Source organism: Tarenaya hassleriana, unplaced genomic scaffold, assembly GCF_000463585.1.
Source record: "Tarenaya hassleriana unplaced genomic scaffold, ASM46358v1 Cleome1, whole genome shotgun sequence".
NCBI lineage: Eukaryota > Viridiplantae > Streptophyta > Magnoliopsida > Brassicales > Cleomaceae > Tarenaya > Tarenaya hassleriana.
In genome coordinates this window covers 9,357,570-9,376,893 of record NW_010960187.1, presented here as the reverse complement: position 1 = coordinate 9,376,893, position 19,324 = coordinate 9,357,570, and the positions used below count along the sequence as shown (strand labels likewise).

The window sequence follows — 19,324 nt, the reverse complement described above, 5'->3', positions numbered from 1 at the left end:
GTTCAGCAGCAGGAACAGGACTGTCAAAAGTAGCCCATCCTCCATTCTTTGGAACAGAAATATCTGGTGGTTTTACAGTAGATTGATGATCCACAATCCCAGAAACTAAGTCTGCAGATCCGGAAGGATATGCATTGGAAGGTTGAAACAAATTCATTGGCGGAGATTGTGCTACCGTAGAAGGTTGGAATGTATTAACAGAATGAGCCACAGGTGTCCCTGGCAACTGAAACAAATCAATTGAAGGAGCGGGAACAGATGTTTTGTCTTGATTATTTCCTGTTCTTTGATCATTTTCAGAAACTCCATCCACATCGCCACTGAAGTTATATGACTTGACGGACATGGAATTACTGTCAAACAATCTGACACTCCCAAAGGATGTAGCTCTCTGAAAGTAACAAGTTAAAGAAAGATTGGAACAAAACAATATGTGCTTCTGATACAAGCTAGATGACTTTCAATTGCAATAAAACAATTCTTAGCTAGAATCAACAATACATGTCTACTAGTTAGCATCAGAAACTATTTCACCCTTTGGTTCTTATGAAGCACAGTACCTGATGTTGCCCATCTGGAAATAGGGTTGCAGTGCGCTGAAGATTTTCACTTGAAGGAACATTGGAATGTTCAAACCTCGGACTGCTAAATCCAAATTCCTTCAGGGAATTTGGAGACCCTATTTCAGACCTGAAAGGATCTCCTCCGCTAGAAAGGGAGAAATCTGAAGCCCTTGGAGCAGAGCCCTCATTTGCAAACTGGTCTTCAAACATATGATCACGAAAGCTTCCGGGGCTGAATGCAAAACTAGAGGCTTTAGAATGAAGGTTTCTTTCTGAAGCAGACTTGCTGTTGAGTCCTAACGGTTGTTTTCCATAGCGACGTTCTTCATACTGATAATCGTAAGGAGGGCTTTGGGAGTAGGAATGATATGACTCGGGACGTCGTGTCACATTTTCAGAACTTTTACGAGTCTGTCAATTATAAGATAATGAAATTGTAGACGAGGTTAGAGATAGAGTATGTCAGACTAATCATAAGAATAATTGTTTACAATAAGAATCACGTATCGGCTTTTGCTTCAGCACAAATTTGATGAGCTTAAATCAATAGTATGATAGACAGATTCTTAAAGACTTTGTTTTAAGTAAAAGGAGAATTACCAAACAATGGAAAAACCTAAGATAAAACCCTATGCATTTTTCAAATCATGTCCATATTTGGACAAAAACTACAATCCAAAATTAGAGCGAAATGTCTAGAACTTTGCCAATTGGAATATAAGATGCAAGACTATCTTGCCTGGCTATCTCTTGGAGGCTTGTCCGAAGGATTCATTCCAGCATATTTTTTTCCCTCGTACACATGTTTTATAAATTCACGGACTCCATCAGCATTGCTGCAAAAACAAAACAACATGATTTTACAATTTTTAAATATATCACCTTTGAGGGGGGGAAGAACCATGTCTTGAGCCTCCATATAAGGATTAACAGAAAAACGAAGTGTTTTAAACCTGCTGTCAGGAAGCCTTTGTCGTTGATAATCCCAGTGTTTCAAATAGATTTCTCTGGCACGCTGGAAAAGAGGAATTCATGAGCTACATTGAGAAGTATGTATCTGAAGAAAAATTGAAGAAGAGGAAGTTTAGCATTGCTGGTACCTGATTACCTCCATTTTGAAGTGCTTCAACTTCTTGAGAAGTAAACTTTGCCATAGAAACAGACTTCACACGATGAGTAAATTCACGGCTGTCGGACATTGAACGATATAAATGATGAAAATGGGAAACTAAAGGAAGAGTTGCCAACACAAACATTCTCCACATCATATAAGAGAACCCTAATCAAGAAACAGACAGCTATAAATTAAATGCACATCAAACCTCCAAACCAGACATAAGGAAACCCTTATCCACATATAAAATTATGCCCGATCCTAAGGGATAGGTAATATATCTGAGGAAAGATGATAGAAGAGGCAAAACTATATTACCACAGCCCAGACCAGAAAAGTCCTTTGTAGAAAAAAGCAGCAACAAGATCTAAAAAACAAACCCCCATATCAGAATTGACAATTTCCCTAGCATAGGAAAAGGGGAGTATGAAACAGATTTGAAATATTTTGCTTTTCTGGCAGTGTCTTGAGGGAATGGGGAGGGTGGGAGCACCTTAAATGTACAGTAAATGGCTCAATCATTGGTCGAGCTGGAGACAAAGGTCATGGCAACTCCAACCCAAATGGTTCTTACATGATTGGGCAGAACAGCCAAGTCTAACTCGGGATCTGCTGAGTGTAGAGTTCAAATCAGTGCCAGCGGCCCATGGCGGCTCTTCGATTTGAAAAGATTATGCTAAACTAGTATGAGAGTAATAAGAAAAACAAACGGTTGAAATAAAAAAACTTTCCTACCACCCTTTGGAAAGTATCACCTACCATAAATAAGCCAGCCACCAGTAAAACAACTTCAGGTAAGAATCCCAGATCATATAATCAGATCATAGAAACCAGTCAGGAAAAATGCAAGGAGCCATCGGATAATATTGGGAGATCGAAACGTAAAAATTATGAAAATTTGCACACAAGGGCAACAAACATTCATAGAATCCAAAAGAAAAGTGAGTCATAAGGTATATATCAGATACTCACTGTATTCCACTGCAAGCCATGCAAACGAAAGTCCAGAAAGTCGTGCAAACGTATTGAGGACCCTGCATTTGTCAATGATAATAACGAATTAGATCAAAATTTGTATATGAAACCAGAGGAAAAAAAAGGAGAGGGCTAAGATTAAGCAACTATCTAAATGGAAATTCATACTTTTGAAAATGCAAGTATCATTATAACAAGAAGAAATTGACCCCGGAACTTTATTGGATAAAGACTTCAACTTCATAAATCGTCTTTCCATTTTCGTATTTTCCAAGCAGCCAAACAAATATCAATGAAAACCCAACCATACTTTCTCGGGAAAAAAAAAAAATCACCGTCGTCGAAACATGGTGAGAGAAATAAAATTGAAAAGAAAGCGAAGACTTAAGCTGAAGTTCAGGTAATATCACAATTCCTTGAGAAACCCATCAGTTCAAAGCTCAGTACAGCCGAGGAAACTCACAAGAAATCAAAGCTAATTCAAATTAAGAATCACATAAACTGGCAAACTACGTTAAAGAAGGGAGCAATTTTACCAAGCTATTGCAGTTTATACAACGCCGATTCGGGGGAAGCTTCATAAGACCTCGAATAATCTTCTCGTTTCGCTCTTCTTCTCTTCTGCTCGCCATTTTTCTTCGAACAAAATGATACGCACTAAGAACACCCCAAAACGAGAGAGTACCCAGAATCTGAAATTGACTCACGGATCGAGCAATTGGTTTTTTTTTTCCAAAGAAATCTGGGGAAATGAAACCTGAAATATCTGATAATCGATGATTCTCGAGCTGGGTCTTTGAATGAATGACCGATTTTGAATTTGCGCAAACTGAAGACGAGTGTTTTTTTTTTCTTTAGCTCCTCATTTTTGTTTTCAGAACAAAGGGAAGAGACGAGTGTTCCCTTTCACTCGTCGTCTTCTGCTGCCCCACGAGAAAACGAACAGTTTATTTATTTGTATCCGTCGTCTTCAATTTGAAAAGAAAATGAAAGAAGAAGAAAAGGAAAGATGAAGAGGAATTTAAAATAACATAATTTAAATATTTCACGGATCACTTTATTTATATATTTTAAACTATGATTATACATACAACAATTTTTTTTTTATAACAGAGGACTTCTAACTGTTACCATTCGGGCCCCGAAACAGACTTTGTATATGGATCATATAAATCCAGAAATTATCTCCCTCCCCACCCGTATGTAATATAAATTCTGTGTGAAGTTTCAAGTTGCTTCATAAAAAAACTAGCGAATCTTGGAGCAATTTGTTATGTTCTATGGATTGGTTATTCAGATTTTCTGATGGGTTACATTTATTTTTATTTTGTGTTTTGTAATATTCCCATTCCTAAACAGCACCAATTAAATTTGTAAAAAAAATTAATATAATGGGTATAAAATCTAAAATAATGGGTATAAAACCTGGAAAATTACTTAGACAATGAAAACTTTAAACGTAGAAAAAAAAAATCATTTAAAGAGATGGCGTTTAAAGAAATGCTAGTTTTCCTATACAAAAGATGGAGAGTATTGAAGGCTAAGGACAAATGAAGTAATATTAAGAGGTGAAAGTTCATTCCTAATTCTTATGTGGAATGTTGAGCACGCATTTATTAAGTATACACATATACTTAACATATTAAAGGCTAAGACAAATGAAGTAATGTCTAAACATTTTTTTCTATAAAGATTTGATTGTGTTGAATCATCTGCTGGTTCATGCATGGTCCTCTTAAATGGTTTTTTTTTTTATAATTCGAAAGTTCACTAAACTTTTGATACAATTATATTTTTCAGAAGATCGGAGACGTACGGGTGAATATTTCTCTCCACGTTTGAATTTGAATTCAAAATAAAAACATACTTTGCATTTCTCTTTCTAGTAGATTACCCAAACTTGGTTTGGTCATTTTAAGCGTTGCAAAAAGGGGAGTTTCAACACGACAGAAAGAGCTACCGAATCAGTGATGGATTTTCAGTGCATTGATGCAAAAGGGTTTTGTTTCTTTACAGTTTAGAGTCACTTGATCATATTCATGTCATCATCTATTAACGTATAATTTTATGCTTAAAAGATCGATTAGGGAGTTGAAGTTTAAAAAAAAAACTTAAGTGGGAGAGCACTTAGATTACTTGAAGATGAAACCTTTCTTAAACAAGAGAAGGAAATATTCCGCAAGTTAGCCGTCGGAAAAATCTTTGGCCACTCTTCCTCTCGTTCGGATTCATCTACGAAAGAAGCAGTTTGATCTACAATAACAAAAACTTATAGTCTTTTTTGTCTCGGAACAAGATGAGATTGTCATCATCCCTTCACTAATGAGAAATGATAGTCCTTTTGGGAAAGCCCCAACTCAGTTGATTGAGAACTCTTATCTTTATCATGAGGTCACGAGTTCAATCCTTTTCATTATGAGTTTTCGACTGGTTTACCTGTTATATGTGGTTTATAGATCATTGTGTAGGGTCGAGGTTTGCCTAATGTGCATCCGAAAGACAGTTGACGGGGTTTCTACTTTCTACTGTAATTAAAAAAAAAATGATTGTCCTTCTTTTCTTGAAATCTTTAATGTTGAAATCCGCATGTAGACGTTTTAACGAGTAACTCTCTGAATCATGAAAGTGTCAATGGAGAACGTTGTTGTCGTAGTTATATAAAGAGGCAAGTGAAGCATGTGTATGTGTTTGACGCGATTTCTTTGTTGATTTTCCAATTCCTTTTCTATTTGTCTTTTTAATTTGCGTACAAAGAGAAGTTACGTGATCTTCATAATGCTATAAGGGGAAATTCCACTGATTATTACAAACAAAACGATCAACGGTCCAAGATGGAAAGTTTAGCCTTCGAATGATTGACTATGAATAAATTGAAACAAATGAATATATATAATATTAAAAAAAAGAAGAAATTCTTGATGATCTTTGTATTTTTAGAGTCAATGCTATGAGATATAAACAAATTACGATTATGTTATCTAATATTGAATCTTTCAAAGGGTTGAATGTTATCATAAAAAATATGTTATAAAATTAGTTTTCTATTTTATGATTGAAAAAATATATATTTTTAAAAAATCTCAATATGTATATATATATATATATATATATTAAAATTGATTAAAAAATAAGAAATAAATATAAATATATAGTATTTGCACGAGGCTCCGTTAACAATGAGACGGCCCTGATCTCTAGTTGTTGATTTCTCATGTTTAGTACCCTTGTTTTAAAATAGAAATTTTAATTTATTCTACATTTTAATATTAAATTTTTGTGAAATTTGTAAAAGTTTCAAAAATGTGTCGTTTTGATCAATTACAATCAAAACCAAAACAAAAACAAAAACAAAACGCGTGGCTTAGGTTATTTTAACAAGTATGGATATTAAAATGTGGAATATTTAATAAATCAGTAATGAAGGAAAAAAAAAATTAGAAGTTTGAGTATTCGAATTAAAATTAAATAGGATAAAGATTATATCCCGATCACCTCGTCACAACTTTCTTGACCAAAAAGTAAAGAAAATAAATCTCGTGTATTTTTTTTATTCATTGCGAACTAACATTATCGGCATTTTTCTCGCTTGAAAATGATATTAGTTGTATTGTATTTTTAGTCAAACATCTGAATATTAGAATTTAATATGTTTAACCATTGATTATTTTAATCATTGTTTAAAAATATACAAAGAACTAACTTATAATCCCCCCTTCACCACGGCATCACGTAATCGAGGGGATATAAGAGGAAATAATATGCGATCATATATTTGAAACCACGTTTTAGAAAAGGTCGTAAAACAAGGGTCATGGCTAATACTCCCCCATGCTTGTTCTTGATCTTTTTACTGCTTACTCGTCCGTTATTTCTTTCTTGCGGCGCAAGTAATCCCGAAGGGCCGGATTTTGATCCCTATCCATCAAGATTTTCTTCTCAATTCATGTCGTTGAAGACAAAGGTTGTGATGAAGGCTCACAAGCCACCGGTAAGGCCGCCAAACCCGCCGATAGGGAACCCCGGAAAAGGTCCTGTTCCTAAACCTAGAAACAGGAAGAATCCGCCCCGAGGTTGACATTCACGGCCATGGAAGCCATAGACTTTCTGAATCAATCGTACAAAGCTACAGAAAAGGTGGTTATGTTATATAATATGTTCGTGTGGTTACTGATTTTCTTAGATGTCTGGACATAAAAGGAGATAAGTTCTGAAAAGGGAATCATATTTATGATTCCCAATTTCTTGTGGTGAATACATTTACCGTTTGTACGGTTCTTTGGATGATGATATATGCATATGCAGCATATATATATATATATATATATATATATATGCTCTTTTTGGACTGTTTCTGTCTTGTGATTTTGTGATTGAGTTTTGTCCAATCATAATCCAATTATATACCGCAATGTTATCATATATTTGAACGAAATAGAGAAACGTAACATTAAATTAACAGATAAATAAAACGAATGCATAGCAATTTCCGGGTCAAAAAGCCCATTGTATATTGAAGAATCAACTCCAAAGCACCCTCTCATTACATTGGAACGGGCGAGTTGTTTGTAGGACTCTTGCATTGTGCTGGCGACCGACGCTGACGGCAAAGGGATGGGCTTAGCCTTGCGTGGGACAGCGTTCTTCATCATGTAAGGACGAAAAAGGTTATGGTAACGATCATGAGCATGGTCATGGTCATGATCATCATCGTCTTCGTGATGAAGCTAAAAATCTTCACGGAGATACAATGGAGCCCTCGAGGCTGTGACAGTGTGACATGGAGGATCATTCAATAAGAGATTCAGTATGGCCGCTAATACGACCACGTGGCGCAAAGGAAAGGTTCTCATTAGTTCTCAGCGAGTTTGTTGTTCGATCGGCTAGAACTTAATTTGTGTTCTTCAAAGAATTGTAAGACTACTTATACACACATATATATATATATATATAGGCAGGGGCGGACCCATAATTTTTTTTCCACTGGGGGCAACAATTATTAATGATATAAAATATAAAAAAAATATTAATAAAAATAAATCGTCATAAAGTTGTTTATGTTTTACAACTGAATTCTACGGTTCTTCATTTTTTGAAAATTATCCATAACAACTTTATTTCTAATCATCTGAAATATATCTTTTTCAATGAAACAAACTAGACAATTACTCAAAAACTGATCACCAATCCGATTGCGTAAAACTGTCTTCACAAATTTCATCCCTGAAAAGTATCTCTCAACAGTCGCGGTGGCAACAGGCAAAATCAGAGCCAACTTCAAAAGTTTGTACACCAATGGATATGAAAGATGTTTCTTTGTTTCCACCATAAGACGAGCAAGATCTCCAAGTTAGTCAAATTAGAAAATCGATCATCTTTCGTCAAATTGTCGATGTAGATACTAAGTTCATGTCGAAGAGACACTTTCTCCAAAAAACTGAAATTGTCAGGATAAAATTCAGCCAATTTCACTAGATTTGGCATGTTAAACTCACGAAATGAGTCAGCAGGACTCAAAGATGCTATGCAAATGAGCAGTTCTGAATTTACTTAGTCAAATTAGAAAATCGATCATCTTTCGTCAAATTGTCGATGTAGATACTAAGTTCATGTCGAAGAGACACTTTCTCCAAAAAACTGAAATTGTCAGGATAAAATTCAGCCAATTTCACTAGATTTGGCATGTTAAACTCACGAAATGAGTCAGCAGGACTCAAAGATGCTATGCAAATGAGCAGTTCTGAATTTACCTCGTCAAATCGATCATTAAGTTCTTGAAGCTGCAAATCCATAACAATATAGAAACAATCTACCTGATAGTGATGTAAGTTGCTTATATTGCTCTTTTTTCTTGGCTTCCTTGAATCAACATAATCTTCTTCCATATTGATCATTTCAATATTGTGTTTCTCACAAAAAGAATACACGTCGTCCAAAAGCGAATTCCATCCACCATCTCTTTGTTGTTGTAATTGTCTCTTTGTAGATTTCACCAATGAAATAGCATTCAAAATGTCTTGATCTTTCCTTTGTAAAGCCATTGATAAATTATCTGTGAGTCCCAGAATGAGCAACATCAGCTGTAGATAGAACACAAAAGCAAATGTGTAGAAATATTTGATAAGACCATATGCTTGACGTCTTTTAACTGTAAAAGTTTGTACACCAATGGATATGAAAGATGTTTCTTTGTTTCCACCATAAGACGAGCAAGATCTCCAAGTTAGTCAAATTAGAAAATCGATCATCTTTCGTCAAATTGTCGATGTAGATACTAAGTTCATGTCGAAGAGACACTTTCTCCAAAAAACTGAAATTGTCAGGATAAAATTCAGCCAATTTCACTAGATTTGGCATGTTAAACTCACGAAATGAGTCAGCAGGACTCAAAGATGCTATGCAAATGAGCAGTTCTGAATTTACCTCGTCAAATCGATCATTAAGTTCTTGAAGCTGCAAATCCATAACAATATAGAAACAATCTACCTGATAGTGATGTAAGTTGCTTATATTGCTCTTTTTTCTTGGCTTCCTTGAATCAACATAATCTTCTTCCATATTGATCATTTCAATATTGTGTTTCTCACAAAAAGAATACACGTCGTCCAAAAGCGAATTCCATCCACCATCTCTTTGTTGTTGTAATTGTCTCTTTGTAGATTTCACCAATGAAATAGCATTCAAAATGTCTTGATCTTTCCTTTGTAAAGCCATTGATAAATTATCTGTGAGTCCCAGAATGAGCAACATCAGCTGTAGATAGAACACAAAAGCAAATGTGTAGAAATATTTGATAAGACCATATGCTTGACGTCTTTTAACTGTATCAGTGCCATCATTCTCAATGTACTCAAACACCTCAATGACAGAAGAAAATAACCCAACCAAACGCAATAGTATTTTGTAATGAGATCCCCAACGCGTATTTTCAGGTCTCTGAAGAGTAATATCTTGATTCAACCCTTTTCCTGTGTTAATCTCTCCACTATTAATTCCTTCGTTCACTTTCGTTCGATGACTTTCTCAAATCATATCTTTTCTTTTACAGGAAGCTCCAACCACATTCAACAAAACTGAAATCATGTCGAAAAAATTTCCAACATCAAATAACTCTTTTGCAACTGCTACAACGACCAATTGAAGTTGGTGAGCGAAAAAATGAATATAATATGCTGATTTATTTTCTCTTGAGATCAACGATCTCAATCCATTAAATTCACCTTTCATATTGCTTGCCCCATCATAGCCTTGTCCTCTGACCTTTTTTAAACTCAAACCATGTTTAGCAAACAAAGAATCAATGGCAGACTTCAGAGATAAAGCAGATGTTTCTTTCACATGAACAAGATCAATAAATCTCTCTTTCACTATCCCATTCTTGTCAACAAAATGAAAAACTACTGTCATCTACTCTTTATCAGAAACATCACTAGACTCATCCACCAGCAACCCAAACACATCATGTCCAATCTCCTGAATTATGTCTTGGGTTATTTGTTCTGCAAAACATTGTACAATATCTTTCTGGATTTTTGGAGAAACCATCTGACTATTCCACAGAGCATTCTTCAAAACAACCTTACTCAAACCATCATTTTGTTATGCAGTATATTTGACAAGTTCCAGAAAATTTCCTTTATTATCAGAAATTTCTGACTCATCGTGGCCTCGAAACGGTAGCCTTGATTTAACAAATATCTAGAAGAACTAATTGAGGCATTCAACCGAATACGATACTCGTTTTTCATCGTATCACTTTGCTTATGCATAGCATGTATGATAGATTGACTTTGCCTCATCAAATCATCACTCTTTTTGCGTGCATTATTATGAAAACTATTGACATCACCCACATGAGAAGCCAACCTCTCGATTTTATTCCAACTTGAAAAACCATCTGACACAAAAGCATCATTCTCAACTTGTTCTCTAAACAAGTAGCAACACAAGCAAAATGTTTTATCTTTCTTTATGTTATACTCTAACCAATCACTGTATTGGTCAAACCAAGCTGGATTAAATCGCCTCAATTTATTTTCTATCATCTTCTTTGGAAAGTCATGACCACGTGGTTGACAAGGTCCCCTAATCAAATATTTGTGTCTTATCTCATCTCTCTGATTAGGATGATACTCTAATATTTTTTTCCTATCAGCTGGATCCGAAGGCAAATCATCCAAATCAATTTTTTCAGGTATTGAGAGACTAACCTGAGAATTTGATACATTCTCGATTGTAATTTCACCATTATTTTGAGATATCGATGCAAAATTTCTTTTGAGAAATTTATCCATTAATTTTCCTGTCAAATGAAATACAAAAATAAATAAATATATAATATTAAATTAATTCGTATGATTAAAACATACATAAAAACAAATAAACAAATAAAAACTAAAATCATAAACGTACCTTTGATCTCAGTATTGCTACTTTGTTTATTTTTTGATCGAATGGGAGAAAGAGCGAAAGAGAGAAAGGGGAGGAGAGAGGGAAATAAAATAATGATATAAAAATTATGACGGCGTGGTCTAAACCTAAAAAGTAATTAGATAAAAGTGGAGACATGTTTAAGGAAAATATTCAAAAATCTAAATAAAAGAGGGCCCACATTAAAAATATGAGGGGACACGTTTGGTTTCTTATTAAAATCTATAAAAATTTATAACTATTTTTTTTTTAAATATAGCTATGGGGGCATGGGACTCCATTCACATGTATGTAAGTCCGCCACTATATATAGGTGTATGTACATGTATGTGATTGGATGGTCAAGGTTGGATTATTCGTCCAAGACAACCCTCTGATCGAGACAGAGGATTTCATTCTTCGTCTATTGCAAAATGCTTACAACTTTTACCAGAATCAATTGTTCTTGGGTGGAAGGCGAGGACTATGGCCTTGGCCTGCAACGGGGCTAGGCGGCCTACGAGGACCCTTCTTCGACCTGTTTACGAACTTCAACCCTTTATCAGGATGAAACGGATCGTCCGGATTCTTCAAATATGAACATTCAACGCTGTATTGGATCCGCGAATTCGCGAGTAATATCCCGTCGACAATGAAAAGAAAGATGAAGAGGTGCGAAATGGCAGCCATCCTCCACGAGTTGTTACAAGACTTCTCGATTTTTTTTTTTATGTTTTGAATATAACAAGTGTTCTTGATTTTGGTTGTTGTAAGGCCTTGGTGTGTATATTGTGTGTGTATGTGTGTATATATAGATATATATATATATTCTCATGAAATGCGGTCTAATATAGCAAAATCGAAATGTGAATTCCGTCGAGGAGAATGAAAAAAACATAATTTTCCAACTTGTTTGGAGACCAAGAAAAATGAAAGGAGATTAGGAAAGAAAATACCATAATGTTTTATCAATTTTAAAGGAAAATAAATTTAAAATTCAATGACAGACAGTGATGGCACGCGCTTTGGTTCTTTTTTAATTTGACAAGAAAGATTCAAAGTAGAATGTCTATAGTAGTAAACAAGGCTCGGCTAGTTTCTTGGTGGAAAAGAAAACTAAACACATGTTTCAAAAACATATCTAAAATCTAAGCCGTGTATATGTGATTTAAAGAATTAACATGTGCTGTTTTATTTACTTATGGTTAATTGGAGATTTTATTTCTATTGGCCTTTTGGATTTACCCGATCGATCAAATCACAACAAACACGAGCATGAGCTAAACGACAACAAAGACCAAAAGATGAAACTCATGAGCATGAGCGTGTGTGATTGATTTTTACCTTATTTGGCTTCATTTATTACGAAAGAATTAAGACAAAAAAGATACAATCCTAATCCCATGGTTGAGGATTATTAAACGCGCCAAATCTCCTACGAATTTGATCGACATATCTTTCGCTTTCATTACAACATCGTAGCCATTTATGATTGTGCAATCGCAAAAGATGTTTTGTCTTTCCAGAATGTTCTTAGAAACACATCTTCATTCTCTTCCTTCAATTTAACAGTGAACCTTCTTCGCTTCCATCCCCTTCCACTTCTAGTTTTCTGTGAATTCTGATCGATTCTCAGGAGCATTCGCTCGGATGAAAATGTCGCAAGCAGTTCCTGGATTGGGTGATTGTCTTCCTCTCTCCCGCTTTCCGGACTCATAATGGCGGAGGCAGCCAGAGTTGCGTGGCGGCTGCGGTGAGGGACAACGGAGACAATCTCTGTTGGCTCTGTCTCAAGTGGCAAGTGAAGTTGGTGTCGTATATTAAGATTAGTTGGAGTTTATGTCAGAAAACATTGGTTGATGTTTCAGTTACTGTTGCTTCTTAATTTTATGCGACCGTTCGTGTAACTGCAGATTACAGTTACTTGGTTTGGTGGTTTATACATTCTGTAAGAAAAAATTGAGTAACTCATTGCAGACTTTTGTGTTCTGTAATCCTATTTGGAAGAAACCGAGCAGTTTGTATGAGTGCTAATGTGTAAATAAAAGTGTTGCGTGTTGCAGAATTTCAGAATTCTGTTTCTATTGTTGCAGAAAACAGAAATGGATTTTTTGGACAACCTCGGCCATTTGCAGAGAGAGAAGAGCATAACCCAGACAAACCTTTTTCTATGCGCTCCCGATTTCATTTCGGTTTCTGGGTTTGAATCTGTCTGCCGTGAATCATCTCTGTCAAATTTGCGCAGTTTTTGGTCTGTTGGTCTCATATACTTTGTTCATAGGATTATGGGACAGATTCCCAACGGCACGAACTGTGCAGCAGATTTTGGAGGAGTTACCCATTTGCATACTCGAGCAGCCATGGATGGTCATCTCCAGCACCTAACAGCAGAGGAAGGACACCATGGAGGACGTGAAGTGTGGGTTGAAGAGAAAATGCTTAAGTAACAAAGAAGGAGAAGATCCATGGACATGGAGGTGAAGAGGGTGAGGAAGAGGAAGTGGAGAAGAAAGAGGGGAGATTGGTCTGTTCCAACAGCAGAATCACTCCTCTGCCTGAAAATGTTGAGTTGGAGAACATAAACCATACCAAAGGCTAGAACTCTCCGGAAAGATCTTGGACATCAATGTCAAGTGATCATTGTTCTTGTCTTTCCTCGCTCTTGTACGAGAGCCTGGTTGTAATGTGTAAGTCAGGTTGATGGTTCAGGCCGAATGGAAACAATTGTGGACATGCTTCTCAAGCTGTCTCACCTCATTTCTGAACTTGATTCCGCCATGGATTTGCAGGGAAGAAGACTAGACAGCCAGGTAGTGGGAGAGACATAGAGGAGCATGACAGAGTTATTGTACTGTCATGCATGTGACAGCGGAAGGTGGTTCTTGGAGAAGCAAAGATTATTTGCAGGTGTTAACCTGAAAAACCTGCATGCAATTGCAGTGTCTTCCATATAAAGCAACACATTTCGGGTATGGTTTAAAATTGTTTATAAGGCTGAATTCCCCATCAATACAGCTAAACAAGTAAAGGGAGTGAGGTCAAACTATGAATAGCCCTTGGTCTACAAGGGAGTACTCATCTTGGTCAGGGAGAAGAAGAAGCTCATTGTCAAACCTCGTGGCATCATACATGTGAAGTGGGTACGCAGCAAGGAATGATGGGTCATTGTAGTCTGTAAATTCTGTATTTTGCAATCCAGAATTCTCGAGAAAGCGGTCACCTTGAAGCCAAAACAAGCCTAGGTCTCTGTCCAGTGATGCTGCTGGGTGCGGTTCTGGGAAATCCCAGTTTAGGTTTCTCAGGATTGACTCTGTATTACATGGTATACTGCAATTGGATTCCTGCAGCATTGTACCAGAGATGGAAGATGGAGCAGACAAGTCATGAAGGCCCATTGTAGAGTTCTTGTCTTGTTGCAGAAGGAAGTCATCCCCGTTCACAGGAGCTACTCGGTTCAGGCAACTGCTGACTGGAATCTCGAACGGAGGCTTGACTTCTGTTTCAATGAGACATGGCACAGGATTCTCCGCATAATAACTTTGACCAGTCAATGGTTGCGGAAGAAAGCTGCCTCCAAGGGAAATTGGCTTCGATTCAAGAAATTGTGGAACATCGTTCCAAGAATACTGTTGGGGAAGTGAAGAGTTCATCACACTTGGACTAGCTTCTGATGCAAATGGTGCAAGGGAAGGATCGTATCCTGTACGTGGCTTTTTGGCCTTTTGTGGACTGAGGATATTGCTTATTTTGGTTTCAGACACTGCGGTTGAAGCAATCCCCTTCTGATCAACATCTGTAGCGCTCGGGTTTGGTGTCTGAACTCCCGGGCTACCTCCAGAGAACGTGTAGCTACTATTCTGAACTTCTGCAGGCTGTATTTTTCTCGGGCTCTGGTGGCTTGGACATACTTCTGCATCTTTAGGGGGTGAATCCATATTCTTCTGCCCCTTCTCCTTCTCTAATCTGCTAAGGTAAAGCCTGTATTTCTGCGACAGTAAAACAAGTTCTATCCATGTTTTGTCTCTCTATCTGACAAGTCCTAATCACTGTTTGATGTAAGAGAGTTAAGTTACAAGGCTCTTACCTGCAGGTGGCTTGCAACATTTTCTCTGGTGAGCCACGGAACATTCATAAGGTCCAGAATTTTCTTCGGACCGGCTTCTACAGAAGAAGAAACCCACAAAAATCAGGGTTCTGTGAGCAGACATATGATGAAGGGAAGCAAAACCAGAGCACCAAACCGTAGAAGTACTTACTGTGATCACATCCGATCTGATTCACAGCGTGCACAAACTTCTGGTGAAGCTCAAATGTCCAAACCACTCTTGCTTTCTTCGTGGAAGATGGATCGGTCAGGTCCCTGTCATCTTGATGCTGCTTCTTCTCCGTGTCCTTCCTTTTCCTTCCGAAAGAAACTTCCTCCCCACCGAGAAAATGGGCATCTTCCGATTGATCAAGGCCATGCCTGGAGATCCAAATACTCTCGGCTCCTTCATACCCTTCGACGTCTCTGAATTCTTGGAGCTTCTTTCTGAGGACATGTTGCCATATGATCTTCAGCTCCTTCATCCTTATCGGTTTCAGTAGGTAGTCACAGGCTCCGTGCTGAACGCCCTTCATCACCCGGCTTGTCTCTCCATCCACCGACATCACTGCACAAGTAAATACAGCTTTGAACTCAGAACCCTTAAGCTTATAAAGTGATATCAGCATAAAGACTCTTTCTTTCTTTTTTCTTGGACCTCTTCTTTTGGGAGTTCGATATAGAAGTTGAGAAATTACTTATAACAGGAAGATCCATCTCGAGCCCGACATGCTCAAGAAGCTTGAACCCATCCATGTCCGGCATGTTCACATCGCTGATCACGATATCGTACCCGTCCTTACGCTCCCGGAGTAGCTTCAGAGCCTCTCTCGCCAAGCCACAGGTAGTAACTACAAGTACGAGGAGATTGTCAATATTTGTGTTAGGCTGTATTCCTTTTATACAGATTTGTCACACAACATGGATAAACATATACTTCCATGTCTGAAGGTTTCTCTTCCATCAAAATCTCAGAAAAGACTCAGAATCTGGGAGGGATCTCAAGGTGTTCAGACAGTAGTAGTTCAGAACAGATTCGCCATAAGAGCAGGAAAAACGAAAAAGAAGACAAGGATCTTAAGAAGAAAACCAAGGAGGAGGGGAGAAGAACATGATGGGGAGGGGACCTTCATACGAGCACTTCTTCAGCATCTTCTCGAGGATCTTGAGCCAGGTGGGGTCGTCGTCCACTACCAGGACACGGAGGCCGACCGGCGAGAAACATTTCTCCATTGTCATCGGCGATAGAGATTCTCCGACCGACAGGATTCACCGGAAAACCAGAGAGACAAGACAAATCCGGTGGGGCTCTGTGTCTGACTGTGTGTGTGTTCTTTTTTGGAAAGGCAGAAATGGGAGTGGGTTTGCGTTTTATTGAGAACTAAGGCCAAAAAAATAAAAAACAAATAAAAAAAAATAAATAGGCGAATATTTGGCGCCGTCTAGATAACGGTCACTGTGGCGCACGCTAGCTTTCCCTCCCCATCAATACTCTTCATATTTTTTTTTCTCCCCTCCCCTTTTTGTTCCTTTCCTTTTTCATTTCTTTTTTTAATCCTATTTTTTCGTTGTTTAGGCTTAATTATAATTTCTGTTGACGAAATTTAAATCTTGTTTCCGTTTTCCATTTTTTTTTTGTAACTTGCATGAGGGAATTCAGGATTTTTAGTACGTCTTTACTTTGCCGGAGAAAAAGTGTTGAACTCAGATTATATTGTATTTTAGATTTAATGACAAACATATAAATTGATTTATAACAGACTTTTTTATTAATCGGAATTTTTTTTATAAAAACAATATCCATAAAACCTTTTAAGTCATTTCTAATGATTCATTTCTATATAAGCCGGGTATCTCTTTCTCTTTTCCCTTCTCCTCATTTTTATATTCTCCACTTTTCTAAATAAAACATCTATCGGTATACATTGTACATGTTCAAATCATCTTAAACCTCTTTTCGTAATTTTTTTTCTATATCTAACTATCTTCTCTCTAATATTCTCATTTTTAATTCTATGCATTCTTTTATATATATTCATACATCCATCGCACCATTTTTATCTCGGTCACATTCGTTTTGGACACATTTTATCGTTTGTCCACCCAACATTCGTTACCATACATCAATACGGGTCTTATGATGGTATGATATAGAATTTTTCTTTCAACCGTATGGAAACCTTACGATCGCAAAGAATCTCGTAGCTTGTCTCTGTTTCATCCATCCAACTTTTATCATGTGACTAACATCTTCATCGCAATTCTCATCGTTTTGAATGATTTAACCAAGATATTTAAAATATGGGTTTCGAGATACCAATCCGCTTTGCAAATTAACTCATACACCACTAGAAAGTCTTCTACTAAAACACAATGTGTGTACTCGATATTCATTCTATGAAACCTAAAACCATATGCCTCTAATATACTCTTTGTAACTCTAATTGTTCATTTATTTCTTCTCTATACTTATATATTAACACGATGTCGTCTGTAAATATAATGTACTAAGATATCTTTTTTATATATTTGTTGTCAATTCATTCATGATTAAGGTGAAGAGGTACAAGATTAAAATATTACTGTTTTAAATGGTAAAAAATTTCGGCTCTTTGATTACGAAATAACGTTCCTAATATGCATGGGTAACACAAAAGTGTGATCATTTTGTCACGCAAAAGCGTGAGCGATTTAGTCTATATATGGTTTGAGATCTTTTACTCCCCAAAACACATTCAAATGTTAAATTAAAATTAAATATTATGTGGTAGAAACAATTAATATTATTCAGGAAGGAAGTTGGATATACAAAAGAATAGATATGTCTACGGATAATATTTCAACTCATTACGAGGAAAAGTTGGTTAATTTTATGTAACTTAAAATAAATCAGAATTGTCGCATTCAAAGGAAGAAGAAATTAGTCATGTGAAAGAACGAGACAGATTTTGCTCTACAAATGATTAGGATATATATGCGTGTGTGTGGGAAATTATTAGAAATATTGGTTTGAATTAAATTTATATAATTTCTTTTTATATTAAATTTGAAAATTTTTACTATACGAGAAATTTTATTTTTTATAGTCTTAAAATTTTATTACAAATTATATAGTAACTTTAAGTTGATCAATAATAATAATAATAAACGATTATTGTATTTTGACATGCTATCCCAGTACATTTTTTAGGGATAATCGCATATAAATACCTAAACTTTTATAAAATTCTCAAATAAATACCTGAACTATAAAACTCCTAAATAAATATCTGAACTTTTCAAAACTTCCACATAAATACTCAAACTTTTAAAATTTTACCAAATAAAACAATTTTCATTGACGACATTAATTGATTGAGTCATTAATTTTCGTAAGATTTAGTTATAAATTAAACGACGTTAATGGATTTTGGTTTTATTTGAATTTTTTTGAAAAGTTTGGGTATTTATATGGAAGTTTTGAAAAGTTTAGATATTTATCTCGAAGTTTTATAATTTAGGTATTTATTTAGAAATTTTGTAAAAGTTTAGATATTTATATGCGATTATTCCTTTTTAAAAATATGGAATTTTTTCTTGCAAAATTAGGGTTCTTGGTGTGTAAATATAATCATATAAATTATTCTTCATGGTTTTAATAATGCGCCCACACACACACACACACACAAAAAGCACTAAGACATTCCAAAGGTTGGATTAGACCCACACAAAGAGCACTCTCCAATCACTTGCCGACTAATCAGTCTTATGGGTCAAAAAATATAAACCCTAATTTGTGTAATGTCGCCACGCGATTGGGCTGTGTCCTCCACGCGCTGCTTTGGAACACTAACCTTTTAATTAATGTGCATGTAAATCTAATCAATGCTTTGGCCCTCGAATTATATTGGTTGTTATTAAGTATAATTCCACTACTGATGAACATTAATCGTCCTTTGTAATGAAGGTTCTTTCTTAGTGTACTTTTTTATTCATCATTTAAAAAATAATTGTGAAGAAATAAAGGTTTTAAGTTATTGGAAACAAATGGAGGTGTTAATTAGTGCATGCCCATTAAAAGGATGACATCCATTTCCATGACATAAGAACTGACCAGACTACTATTATTATTATTATTATTATTATTATTATTATTATTATTATTATTATTATTATTATTATTATTATTATTATTATTATTAT

The 19,324-nt window shown here is 36.0% G+C and overlaps 2 protein-coding genes and 1 pseudogene across 6 annotated transcripts in view; all 3 read right to left on the bottom strand.

Annotated features, from left to right (window-relative positions):
* The window catches only part of LOC104821335 (probable ADP-ribosylation factor GTPase-activating protein AGD14), a 5,977-nt gene extending 2,380 nt beyond the window's left edge, over positions 1 to 3,597 (bottom strand). Inside the window, exons 1-8 of one of the 3 annotated variants that reach the window (XM_010552182.2) lie at positions 3,410 to 3,596; positions 3,189 to 3,288; positions 2,650 to 2,711; positions 1,664 to 1,751; positions 1,517 to 1,578; positions 1,303 to 1,399; positions 561 to 974; positions 7 to 391 (exon numbers count right to left, since the gene is read on the bottom strand). In XM_010552182.2, coding sequence (XP_010550484.1) covers positions 7 to 391; positions 561 to 974; positions 1,303 to 1,399; positions 1,517 to 1,578; positions 1,664 to 1,751; positions 2,650 to 2,711; positions 3,189 to 3,284 — 1,204 coding nt within the window. In that variant the 5' untranslated portion in view covers positions 3,285 to 3,288; positions 3,410 to 3,596. Of the gene's footprint in view, positions 392 to 560; positions 975 to 1,302; positions 1,400 to 1,516; positions 1,579 to 1,663; positions 1,752 to 2,649; positions 2,712 to 3,188 lie in introns of all 3 variants that reach the window. The other 2 variants (XM_010552190.2, XM_010552175.2) reach the window with 2 other exon arrangements.
* Positions 3,598 to 6,627: 3,030 nt separating this feature from the next.
* LOC104825407 lies at positions 6,628 to 10,694 on the bottom strand (annotated as a pseudogene).
* A 3,315-nt stretch (positions 10,695 to 14,009) lies between these two features.
* LOC104821316 (two-component response regulator ARR11-like) lies at positions 14,010 to 16,844 on the bottom strand. 3 transcript variants are annotated; one of them, XM_010552145.2, is made up of 5 exons: positions 16,270 to 16,844; positions 15,841 to 15,993; positions 15,315 to 15,710; positions 15,143 to 15,219; positions 14,010 to 15,044 (listed from the first exon to the last, which is right to left on the bottom strand). In XM_010552145.2, the coding sequence occupies exons 1-5, from the start codon at positions 16,379 to 16,381 to the stop codon at positions 14,097 to 14,099; spliced, it is 1,686 nt and encodes a 561-aa protein (XP_010550447.1). In that variant the 5' UTR covers positions 16,382 to 16,844; the 3' UTR covers positions 14,010 to 14,096. The 3 variants fall into 3 exon arrangements, with proteins under 3 accessions (XP_010550447.1, XP_010550456.1, XP_010550466.1); XM_010552154.2 differs by having other exon boundaries at positions 16,233 to 16,363; XM_010552164.1 differs by lacking the exon at positions 16,270 to 16,844 and adding an exon at positions 16,080 to 16,165.
* Positions 16,845 to 19,324: the final 2,480 nt, after the last annotated feature.